The sequence below is a fragment of the Phascolarctos cinereus genome, unplaced genomic scaffold, assembly GCF_003287225.1.
Source record: "Phascolarctos cinereus isolate Bilbo 61053 unplaced genomic scaffold, phaCin_HiC Scaffold_3;HRSCAF=262, whole genome shotgun sequence".
Taxonomy (NCBI): domain Eukaryota; kingdom Metazoa; phylum Chordata; class Mammalia; order Diprotodontia; family Phascolarctidae; genus Phascolarctos; species Phascolarctos cinereus.
Genome location: NW_027555736.1, coordinates 105,134,462 through 105,147,758, shown reverse-complemented (window position 1 = coordinate 105,147,758; position 13,297 = coordinate 105,134,462). Strand labels below are relative to the sequence as shown.

At 41.2% G+C, this 13,297-nt stretch overlaps 1 protein-coding gene across 1 annotated transcript in view; it reads left to right on the top strand.

The window, feature by feature from the left end:
• Positions 1–13,297, top strand: part of SORCS3 (sortilin related VPS10 domain containing receptor 3) — a 670,210-nt gene that overhangs the window by 190,477 nt on the left and 466,436 nt on the right. Inside the window, exon 2 of the mRNA XM_020987979.2 lies at positions 4,646–4,713. Within this exon, the coding sequence (XP_020843638.1) occupies positions 4,646–4,713 (68 nt within the window). The remainder of the gene's footprint in view (positions 1–4,645; positions 4,714–13,297) is intronic.

The window sequence follows — 13,297 nt, the reverse complement described above, 5'->3', positions numbered from 1 at the left end:
ACCAACCTGTGTGACTTCACAATTCTGGGTGTCAGAGGCTGGCCCTACATAGCCATTTTTGCCATCCCCACCGGGGTCCTAGTCTCCCTTCTCTGTTTCCCTCTCCCTGTCACCATCCTTGGAGGGTGGGATGGTAGTGTAGGCATGAAGTCAGAGAAGAAAGGGTAGTTTTGCTGTATTCCTAGACTTATACTAACCTCAGGATTCCTGGGCATCTGTCAGGTGCATCCATGGGAGTTTTCTGAGAAAGGCGCACACTCATTCTAGATCCCTAATACATTGTCAATAAGAGCCTTGCAGTCAAGGGACTCACCTGGCTGGTTTACTAATTTCAGGCTGGGCCGGCTTTTCTTTCTCCCTCCTTCTATCAGAAATCCCCCTCTCCCAGGTGGCCTTGGACAAGCTCAACCTGTCTGCTCAATAAGTGAAGGCCCCACTGGCAGGGTCTGCCCCTCCTCTGCCTCTGTTTGTTTGCCACACACAACATGTCTTATGCCTAAAGGTTACATTATCATCTCTTCACAGCTATATTAATTTCCTTGTTCTCTTAGACTCCCGGGGAAGAGAGGCTGCAAGATGAATGCTAAGCCCCTTGAGCTTGCTCGCCTGGGCCTTTTCTCTTGGGAACAGAGGGATTTTTTTCTCTCCCAGATTTGCTCTTTCCATTTCCTCTTTTTTCCCTACCCCAACCTTGTTTCTAAAAGTGAGGGCATTTGAAAGTATGGCCCACCTTTGAAGAATCAAAATTGCATATAGATGGAAAGATCCGATATTGATGTAGCATCAAAGCAGCTTGGTGAATGAAAAGGAGCATTGAACTGGGAATCAGGAGACCCCTCTCCTTGCCTCAGCTTTGCCAATTTGCGATGTGACCCTGACTAAGTGACTTCTCTTCTTTGGACCTCAGTTTCCCCATCAGAAAAAAGTGAGATGGTTCAATTAGATAATATACAAGATAGATTTTTCAGCAGATGTTCTGTGATTCTATGCTCTATCTTCCTCTGTCTCTGGATGGCAGTAGCTGTGGAAAATGATAGCTGATGTTTATCCACAAATGACATTATTTGATTCTTACAACAATCCTCTCGGTTCTGAGTGTTTTCTCTGGCAGTCCTCCCTGCTTGGAACGCTCTGCTTCCTCCCCACTGACTGCTGAGCTCCTGGGCTTCCTATAAGTCCTATCCAAAACCTCACCTTCTATGGGAAGCCTCCTCTAACCCCTCTTAATTATTTCTTATTTATCCCTTATATAGCTTGCTATGTATATATTTGTTCATATGTTGTCTCTCCCATTAGATTGTAAGCTCCTTGAGGGCAGTCACTGTCTTTTGTCTCTTTTTGTATACCCAGCTCTTAGCGCAGTACCTGGGACATACTAGGTGCTTAATAAATGTTTATTGAACTGAAGCAGGGACTTGAGGTTTTATTACCACCTCCATTTTATGGATGAAGAGAGTAAGGTTCAGAGACATCCTGTGACTTGTGGATGGTCATGTAGGACATGTTGGAGACAGGATTAGGAAGCCTGTTCCTGAGAACAGATCCAACACATTCCATTACACAACAATACCTCCTTCGCCTCAAGGGTTGGGGCTTGATCTCACTAGGGTGTGTGGGGAAGATGTGCATGTATATCAGCGTTGGCTTCCACGTCATTGAAAGTGAGATTGGATCTTTGGGTCCCACGTGGACCACAGCTCTCATTTGCAGCGCTCAGCTCGGTGCTGCCCACTCAGGAGGTGTATGGTGATTCCATGGACAAGTCCCATTTGGTAGACAGAATGGCCTAGTGGAAAGAGGATTGGGATCTTGGGCTGATTGTGTCAGGCAGTACTTCTGTCGTGTTCATTGTCTTCTTGGCCCATTCTCCCCTGGTTCCTCATTGAAGACAGAGTGGAAGGAGTGTGATAGGCTATTCTTGGGTGACCATGCAGAGGTTTGCCACATCATACCAGCCTTTCTTTGACCTTGGACAACTCAAGACAACTTCCTGTAGCTTTTGTTTCATCCATGTAAAGGGAATGGTACTGATGCAAAGTGACCCCCTGGGGTACTGGACAGGGAAAGTGGGGAATAAATCTTCTCGTGGAATGTTTTGTTGTCATTTAACTGCCATAAAAATGTTCAATAGAGTGTCTGATTATCTTTCTTTAATCTTAAATGGATACCTAGAATGGAAAGTCCCATATCCAGAGCTGAAAATTCATTATCTCAAAAAAGAGTTTAATGGGTGAGGTTTAAATGAACTGGAGGAAGTTAAATTGTGGCAGGGGAAGAAACGGAAAAAAGTGCAATGAGTTGTGCATTAAATTTAGATAAACAAAATTATGTGTAACTGGATTATCACGCATGCAGATGGGTGAAGTATATTAGGCACCTGCGTTTTGATTAAAATCGATTCAGGTGCATGGGCTTGGAGGCTGGTGCATTCAGATGCACCCAAGCTACTGCCTAGACACTTATATAGTGAGGACTGACTCCCAGCAAGCAGATGGGTTTGGGAACCCATGAGGATAAGACAGAGAACTTCCCAGGGAGCTATTGTGCCAAACCTCTCCACCATATTATTTAAGATGGTTGACATCTACACCTCCTAGGTACGTCTTGAAACAGGACTATGATGCTGAATGGTGGTAAACAGGTAGTCAGTTGACATCTATTAAGTACCTACTATGTGTCAGGCACTGTGCTAAGTGTTGGGGATGCAAAAAGAGGCAAAAGACAGTCCCCACCCTCAAGGAGCCTCACAATCTAATGGGGGAAACAAAACACAAACAATTATCAGGTTTTACAGAGAAATAGTAGGTTTTAGAGAGAAAGATGAGTTCTGTTTCAGATGTGTTTAGTTTAACTTCCTACAGAAAATCTTAAAGGTAGTTGGAGATATCTGGAAGTCCGCAGAGAGTTTGGGACAGGACAGGTAGATTTGAAAATTATCAGCAAAGAGAAGGTAATTAAATATATGGGAGCTGATGAGATCACCAAATGAAGTAGTATGTAGAGACAAGAGGGCCCAGGACAGAGCCCTGAGGGACACTAATGGTAGAATGATAAGATTGGAAGTCTGATGGTAAAAATGTTAAGAAGAGAGTGAGAGGAGAGAAAATGGAGGCACTTATTGTAGATAGAATTTTCAAGGAGTTTAGCTACAAAGAGCAGAGTAAATATAGGATGATAGTGGAGAAGGATCAAGTGAGGGTTTTTCCAGGATGGGGAGACATGGACATCTTTTCAGGCAGTAGGAAATGAGCCAGCAGACAAGGAAAGATTGAAAATAAGTGGTAGAATGGGGATGAACGAGGGGGAAATCTGGTGGGGGAGATGGGATGGAATAGGATTGCTTGAGCTGGTACAGGAGTGAAGAGGGGTTAATGGTAGAACGCATATGAGTGATATGATATAGAGTAGAGGGGAGAAGACAGAGCTTGAAGCAAATGTCCTCAATTTTTTCTGTAAAATATGAGGCAGGGCTCTTAGCTGAGAGAGTGGGGAAAAGGGAAGCTGTGGGAAGCTTGAGGAAAGATGAAAAGATTTGGAAAAATCACAGTGGAGAGTGAGATAGTGGGTTAATGGGACAGATACAGAAGGATTGCCTACAGCAGTGAAGGCCCAGCTGAAGTTGTGTAACATAAATTTGTAATGAATCCGGTTAGAATATTTGTGTGATCCCCTCCCCACCCCCCAGCTTTTATTCAGCAGCATGTGTGTAGGAGTGCAGATGGCAAAATGGTGGGAGTGATCAAAGCTGAGGCTTGGCAGGGTTCACTGGACAAAATGATAAAGAGGCTAGGGATTCAAGAGAGGTAAAGAGCCAACAGAATGTGGTTGGGTAGGGAGATTCTGGAATTTTTTAATATGAAAGTGTTACATTTGTAGGTGATGTTAATCATGGGTATGACCACATTTCTATGTGACTAAGGTGTAGTGGAGGAGTGGCTCATGGGAAATGAATAAGTTGAGCAGAGTGGTTAGCATGTTTGAGGGACAATCATCTATATATGTTTTTGAATATGTATAATATGTATGTAATGACAATAGCCTGATTAACCTGGGGATAAGAGCATGCTTCTATACCAATGGAATTAGGGAATGCTGGATTAGTATTTTACTAGTCATTCTGCCACCTGATTAAGGTTGAGAAGGCATTACAGACCTTTGATACACTCAGCTCATCATTACCAATATCAAACCCTGTTTAATGGGGCAATGGGGGATTAGGGATGGGTACCCACACATCTTTTTTTTAGTTCATCAGAGCCACCTCAACTAGAAAGAAAACTTTTCATATTATCTCCAGGTATCCAGCTTAGAGAAGGAAGCCAGCCTAGCATTGTCCCTGACCTTGAAAAAGTACAGATGTGGAGAAACAGGCTGACAATGCCCAATTAATTCCTGTTGGCATGTTTGATTTCAGATGCAAAGCATCACTGGAATTAAAATAAATGCAAGCAGTTACAGGGATGCATTAAATTAATGATTTCTTTTTTTTTTCCCTGCTTGATCCTCTAATACCCTCAACTTGAATGGATAAATGCTAAACCCTCCTCTAGGGGGATCAGAGATGCATTATATATTGTTACACAACCTAAAGGAAGCCTTTCTCTTCTCCTGTATCTTTCCCCTTCCCGTTCCCCTCCCCCTGCAGGTGATACTGATTCTGACCAAGCTCTATGACTTCAACCTGGGCAGCGTGACGGAGAGCTCACTTTGGAGGTAAGCTCTTAATGGTTATGAACTTCTCTAACTTAGCTCTTGTAAATCCCCCTGCTTACCACCTGGTCAGTGATCCAGAGAGCCCTGAACTGGGGGTGGGGAGGAATGGTAAGACCTGAATATCCAGCAGCTAGCAGAATGTCAAGCAATAGAATCTGCTAGTCATATGGTTTCCCAGGCCTTCCATTTTGAGGTAAGAGCCGGTGGATCCAGGCCTTTTCTACAAGATAATGAAGATGCTGGCAGTGGGCATAGTCAGGCAACATCACTGAGTGAGCCCACTATGGGTAAAACTCTTGGAGGAGGTGGGCGCCATATAAGAGAACTGGGACTTACATAATCTGTTCTCAGGGAGCTTTAGGTCTGACTGGGAGACACAGTCCTATTCTCAGTATGATTGGAACAGGTGAGACTCTGGTTCTGCCCTTGGGGAGGCTGAGATTTGAGAGTGTACATGATCACCATCCACAAGGTTACCCAGATCCAATGAGGGCAGACAGCCCTACACTCAGGGGGAAATAAAGGCAATGCAGCCTCTGCTGAAAACACGTTTCTCAACTTTATGAGGATAAATGGGAGATTAGCTTTATGTGGGCTGGCTAATAACCCAGGGTAGGTGGATTTTGCAGCTCACACTGAATTCTGAGAGGAGTGCTGAGCTCTCTCACCTTGTGCTTTCATAGACCGAATATACTTTGAGTAAACAAGGCTGATTTTCCTCTGTTCTAATGTGTTGCTAAGCCCTATTGTAAATAGATGGGCATTTCCCCAGTTGTGCTGTATACTTTTAGTACTTTCATTTATTCATGCATGGGATTACTTAATAAGTATTTATTAATGCTTACTTTGGTGCTCTGGCTTGTGACTCATGTTTGGGAGGAGACAAAGTAAGAGGAAGATATGGTCCCTTTCCTCATAGGAGCAGAGAGAACAGCCAGAGAGATGAATTAATGAAAAAGATGGTGCAAAATTATTTGCCAAACCCTATGCTAAGTGCTTGGGATAAAAATAAAAGAGGAAGGCAGTCCCCTGTCTCAGAATTCACATTCTAATGGGAGAGACAACACAGATGGAGGGGTTTTGTTGGCAAATTGGATGATCTTGCATGGCTCTCAGAGTGCAGTGGCAAAGCAGATATTAATGCCTCTTCTTCAATGTCACTTCCACTGATGAAAACCTATCAGTTTCTAATCCATTTGACAGTGCCAAGGACTCTTGTGGCAAGAACTTTCCTTTCTGAGTCTTTGGTCCTTTTCTGAGCCGTTGCAAGAGTAACTACCAGGTTTCATTTCCACAAGGATTGCTTCCCAGGATGATGGCTGAGGGCACTGGCCCCAAAGCATCGTTATTCCCTGTGATCCTGGAGCCAAGGTCCTGGGCTATCTCCATCAGGGTCTGAGGGGCAATGGTGGTCAAAGTTTCAATGATAACATAAATTTCATAATTCTGAAAGAATCATAGAACAGTTTCATCAAATTGAGTTGTAGAGGGATTTCTTATACTGAGTGGGAAATTGGATTACATATTCTTTTTTTTAAGGTACCTTCCGATTTCTAGATTCTATGGTTTTATAGAAGCAAGTATATGTTGGTGCAGTGCAGACTATAGATGTGTGTTATTAGTGAGGTAAATTAAGGGGCACATCTGTGAAGGTGAGCTTTGGAAGGCTTCAGAGAAGAGTCATGACATTCATTCATTCATTGGTTTGTTCATTCAACAAAAAGCTGCAAATATTCAGTAATAGTCAACACTATTGACACCTTACCCTTCCTGCATATTCTCTTGGTTTCTGAGATACCGTATTTTCCTGGCCCTCGTCCTACCTATATAATTGCTTCTTTTATGTTGTTCACTGACTTCTTGTTTTCTTTCCAACCACTCAAGGTAGATATATCTAAAATTTTTCTCTTAGCTCCCTTCTCTTCTTCTTTTTTTTAAAATCACATTTCCCTAGACAGTCTCATCTACTCCCATAGGTTCAACTGTCAACTCTATACAAATAACTCCAACATGTATATCTCTAGACCTGACCTCTCCTAGGCTCCACACTCATATCTCCAACTGCCTTCTGGGCATCTCTACCTGGATGTCCGACTACAACTCTGAACTCAAATCTAAATCTGAATTTATCTTTTCCCTGACTCAGGCTGTTTCTAATTTCACTGTTTCTGTTAGTGTCTATACCTTTCAGTTAGTCTCCCACATTTGAAACCTTGGTGCTATATTTGATTTTTCTTTCTCCTTCACTTCTCATATCCAGTCATTTCCCAAAACTTATAGATTCTAACTACATCTAATTTACAGATTCTAAATCTAATGTGCAGATTCTAACATATGGATGGGCAGGTAGGTGGTACAGTAGATACAGTGCCAGGCCTGAACTCAGGTGGACTTGAGTTCAAATCTGGCTTCAGATATTTACCAGCTATGGCAAGTCATTTAACCCCATTTGCCTTAGTTTCCTCATCTATAAAACAAGCTAGAGAAGGAAATGGAAAACTGCTCTAGTATCTTGTCCAGGAAGACCCCAAATGAGGTCACAAGGAGTCTGGCATAACTGAAATGACCGAGCAATGACAAAAAACTTATAGACTCAAACCTTAAAGATTTTGACTTGCATCTTTTTTCTTTTTGCTATTTTTTATAAAGGCATCCTCTTTGACTTGCATGGATAATTCTAATAGCTTCTAATAGACCTTCCCAACTTCATTTTTCTTGATTGAATATAGAGAGAATCTTTACATTTCTATCAGACTAACCTTTCTCATGCATAGATTTGGCCATGCCATTCCTCTGCTTAATACCTTCATTGAAAGATGCCCTAGTGGTTACTGAGTAAACTTCAAACTTGGCATTCAGAGCTCTTTATAGTCTGATACCACTCTATTTTTCCAACCTTTTCTCATATTACTCATTTCAATGCACGCTCTGATTTAGCCAGACTGGTCTATTCTTACGTATATGTATGAACATGCTCTATTCCTTTGCTTTTGGTATTCCTTTTACTTGGGATACTCTCCCTCTTCTCCCATCTCTCTGACTTGCTATATTCCTACCCAGGGTTTTTTTTTTAAAATCTATCCATCTGTCTTTCTATTTTGCCAGGTTTTAAAACTTAAGTCCAGTGCCACCTCCTTTAAGACACCTTCCTTTCTTTCCGTCAGTCTTCAGTGACCTTTTGCACCTCTGATCACATAACATTTTTCACTTCTCTTCTGCACTGATAATAGATTACTTTATTTTGTACTCATGCATTATGGTATCCCTCCCTTAACTGTAAGATTCATGATGGCAGTAATTGTTTTATCTAAACTTTATCTTCCCTAGAGTCAAGAATACTGCTTGTAGTTGGTGTTAATAAATATACATTGAATTGAAATGAGGAGGTTGGATTAGGTGATCTCTAAGGTTTTTTCCCAGGTTCTAAATCATTCCATTTTATAATAAGTGTTTATTGAGCACTTAATCTATGTTTTGTGTTAGAGGCTCTGGGAAATGAAAAGATAATGACATAATCTACACCCTCTAGGTACTTACAATTTAGTTCAATTCAGCTTGGCATAGTCGCATGGAGGCCTCAGATTTATGAGTCATAGGAAGTACTGCCCCATATTAGAATAGTAACATTAATAATTTTATAGTGTTTACAGTATGGTATACTGAATACAGAATAGCCTTGGAGCCAGGAAGACTCTGAGTTCAAGTCCTCTCTCTGTTATAAACTGTGTGGCCCTGGACAAGTCTTAACCTTTCTAGGTCTAAGAACTCACTAAGAATGAGTTGTGGATGAGATACTGACTTACATTGGCGTGAAGAGTTTTCTTATCTGGGAGTTCCCTAGACTTTAAAAATTATAGGTACAGTCCCATATTGCTGTTCCTGACAGTTTCAAAGCATTTTTATACCCATTACCTATGTGCGATATAGTAGGAAGAATATTAAGCTTAGATTTTAAGCACCTGGGTTAAAATCCTGGCTCATCCTAGCTCTGTGTCTTTAGGATGTTACTTCTCTAGGGCTCAAACTCCTTATGTGTAAGATGGAAGTGGGACAGTTGAACAAAATGATCTTTTAGGGTCCATTCTACCTCTAAATCCATGATCTCATTTAATCCTTGAAACAGTGCTTTGGGAGTAGATAAGGCAGATATTCTTCTGCCCACTTTACACATGGAGAAATTGAGTTTCTGGATGGTGAAGGGACTTGCTATCCCAGTCTGCAGCACTTCAGGGACTCAAAAATTCTTCTAGGAGAATTAGACCAGGCCACTTCCAAAGCAGAATGGAGAAGGGGAGTGATGCATCCAAGGGTGATACTAGGTTTGATGATCTTCAGGTCTGGCAGGTAGAGGGAGTGTTTGATGGTCCTGTGACAGGCTGCCCCATCCTGTCAACATGTCATTAAACTAAGTTCTGGCTAATTCCTCCAGGATTAATGAGTGGGACTCCTCATTCCATTGTTACTAGGAGTGTGTTTAGAACAGAGACAAGTGTGTTACAAGAATCGTTAGACCTTCCCCCTAGACCAGGGGCTACTTCTCACCTTTACAACAGTCTGAGATGCAGGAGGAATCTTAAATTGAACCCCAGTTTGGCATTTGCCAATTTCTGAGGTGTAGGTGTTCACACTGTACATGTCTCTAGAAGCCCTAAATTTTTGTCAGCTAGATATACAGAGTGTGTGCACATATGTAACCTTTTTATTATGTAATGGAAAGAAGTATTTGGTTATTTCCCAAGAAATCTCGTAGCCTTAAAACCATGGCTATTCAAGAGATCTTCTAGATTGTATGTAGGTCTTCTATTTCCTGCCCATTTCTGTACAGAATAATGGGTCGCAGGCCTTTCCTGGGTAGAAACAATCACAAAGTGCTATCCGTTGCCTATGTGTTAATTTTTCAGAACCACACCGATGTTCTATTTTTTTTTTTGCTTTTGGATATCTCAAATACCATTGGGCTATACCATGACCATGTGCAAAGGCATCAATAACCTCATTAATGATTAACAGGTGAGAGCTTGTTTCTTGCTTACTGTGCATTTCCCAGGATATTTAAGTGTCTAAAAATTTTCACTTTGTACCTAACAAGTATAAATGGTGTCAGGGTAATAAGACAGAGCAGTCTTCTTTGCATAAACAAAATAGTGAAAAACCCAATAACTCTTGCCCTGATTCCAAAATTGCAGCAACCTCTGGAACCCTAGGAAAAACTGTCCATGGTTCTCAGAGGAATCTGCCAGGCAATCATGGAAACATGGGAAAAGTATTCCCAGGTTACATGACATAGGACCAGGCATTACTTAGAGAAGATATCTTCATCAGAAAGGAGTCTTTTATGAGCCACTTGGAAACCTGGAGCTTGCTAGGTCCTTTGAAAGATACAAAGATGGCATGGTCATTAGCCTAGGAAATAATAGTGATGTAAATAATGATTGAGTTTCTGAAGTGAAGGAGGATTAGTGGGCAAGAGTAATATGAAGTATGTTTATTTTGTTGGGAAAAATATGAGTCCACATTCTAGTCTGTATAATCAAAGATGACTTCTAAGAGGAAGCAGGGCTTCAAAATGATGTGAAGGTCATAATAATGAAGAAGCATAGCAAATGGAGAATAGAAAGTTGTTCTAAGCATGTGAAAGTTGTTACAACCAAGGTTTGGAAATAGGAGAGGCCAGGGACTCATATGAGTCCAGTTTGACCAATGCAAATAGCATGGGCACAGGACTTAGAGAACAAGCCAAAGAAAAGAGACTTGATATATACATACATACACACACATATACATACATATATACATATATATATATATACACACACACACATATACATATATAGTATACACACATACACACTATATATAGTATATATATACATATATGTATATGTCTCTCTCTCTCTATATGTGTATACACACACACATATATATTATATATATGTATTATATACATATATATATATACATATATATATATATATATATATATATATATATATATATATATATATATATAGAGAGAGAGAGAGAGAGAGAGAGAGAGAGAGAGAGAGAGAGAGAAGTAGAAGGGGTATTTGTGGCTTGTAAACTCAATGTGAATCAATAATACAATCCGGAAGCCAAAAAAACCTTATTTAATCTTAGCCTGCAGTAAGAGAGATAGTATCTAGGACTAGAGATGTAAAAGTGCTATGGTACGTGACTCTAGCCAGATGATATCCAGACCTCAATGTTCAGTTCTGGGTGTGACCTTCTGTGAAGGGTATTAAAAAAAAATGAAAACACTGAGAGGAGGGAAATCAGGATAATGAAGAGCCTTGAGAATATAACATGAGAGAATCACTTGAAGGGATCTTAAGATATTTTCCCTGAAAAGAGACTTCAGAGAATACGATAGCTGTCATCAAATATTTGAAAGTCTAAGTTATAGAAGAAAGAGTAGACTTGCTCTTAGCTCCAGAAGACAGAACCATGAACAGCATGTAGCAATTGCAGATGAAGAGATTTAGGCTGACAATAAGGAAAAGTGATTGGAGCTGTTCTCAGGTGGAATGTGTTGTCTTGGCAGTGAGTGGGTCTCCCTCCTCTCTAGAAGACTTTTGACTAAAAGATGATTGGCTGCTTATTGGGCAACTTGTTGGGTTGTAGAAAGAATCCTGGTTCAGGTACAGGTGGGATTAGCTGGCCTCCTTTCTAACTCCTTGGGTCATGGGAGATCAGTGAGGGCTGGAGTGACCCAAAAGGCTTTCATGGAGGTGCGGCTTCAGCTAACTGGTTGTGGTTGCCTGCTGAGTGCGATGTAGACTTTTATAGACCTAGGGATTTACAATATAAGACAGAAATGTTATATATGCATAGGGCAAATAGACCACAAAAGAGAAAGGTGAAACCAAGATGCAAATACTTGGCAATCTCAGTCTTTCAACAAACATTTATTATGTGCAATAAACTGTGCCGGGCAAAAGGGTGAGTTAATTATAGGTGGAAAAATAGAATTTAAAGACAAGATTGTGGAGTCATCTGGGGGAAAAAAATCATAGGATTTTGTGTCCAAATTGGGAAGGAGCAATTTTGAGAGGGAGTTAATTTGGTGGCTATATTTTGATCCCACAGAAGAATGAGGTTAGAGCAGGGCTGAGGAATCTTCGGTGCTTTTGAATTGTCTCTTTGATTAGCTAGGAGCCTATTAATAAACAAGAATTTTTTTGGCTGCTTTTGGTATACAAGGAGCTGTGCTAGTCCCTGTGGAGAATACAGAGGTGTTGGGGGCAGCTAGGTGGCACAGTAGATAGAGCACCGGCCCTGAAGTCAGGAGGACCTGAGTTCAAATCCGGCCTCAGACCAAACACTTGACACTTAACTAGCTGTGTGACTCTGGGCAAGTCACTTAACCCCAATTGCCTTAAAAAAAGAGAGAGAGAGAGAGAATACAGAGGTGAAAAGGTGACCTGGTCCCTTGCTGTAAGGAGCATATAGTCTAATTAGGGAGAGGGAACATACACATACCCATCCACCACAGACAGGCAGACCCACACACATGCACCACAATAATCAATAGTGCGAGGTTCTGTGTGTTTAGTGCTGAGAGAGTGACATTGAGCTCAGACACTGAAGAGATCCTTCTGGGCTGGGATGGTTAGGGGAAGCTGCTGCTTATTCTTGTTAGATAGAATTAGGCCAGGGCTTTGATATTGGTGCACTTTCTTCTTGTCTTGGATTCATGCCCCCTTCACCATAAGACTGTGGTTTTCTTGTTGGTCTCTTGAAGCAGGGAGATAAGTTACAGTCTTTAGACCATACTTGGGTTCTCCCTACAACTTTCTTCAGTTCTCATCCTCTCTCCCAAAAGATCTAGGCCTCCATTGTGATTTTATCTTATCCTCTTGATGCAAGGGGACATGTTATGGTCTTCAAACCACACTTGGTTTCCTAAGCTCCCATCATCTTCCCCAATTGATTACATGTCTCCAGATATCCCTGCATCACACTCCTCTTCCCCTAAATTTCAGTGAGGGTGATTTCAATTCACAATCCTTTCCTGAAACAATTCTCTTGTCTTTTCTAAGCCAGCATATGGAGTAGGCAAAATTATGCTCTCACCTTTCAGGGCTCACGATTTAGGATGTTATGCTTAACCAAGAGGAAACTGAGCTTGGTGATTTTTCTTCAATTTATAATATTATAGGAATGCCTGAGGCAGCAGCTGCCAAGACCAGGTGACATCCTCTAGCCCAGTTAGAATATGATATAATTATTTTCCTCACAGGATTAATAATTCAGAGTACTGTCACTTCCAAATAGACATTCTTCTCTGAAGACTGTTTTAAGACATAAAATAACACAGGGATGTCCACGCTCCTAATATTGTTCTTCCTGACACCTCAGAAAGTCACTCTCATAGTAATGGGACAAGGAGATTTTTCTCTCTCTGTGCAGGAAGAGGGCTGACTCAATCATTTATTCATTTATTCATCCCAATCCCAAGTCAAGATGAAGTTTAAGGTCACTCTGCCACAGAAGAATCAGTGCACTAGATTTTGTTAGAGTCCCTCTCTGTCAGCAACTCAAGAACTGCAAAGCCTCTCTTCTC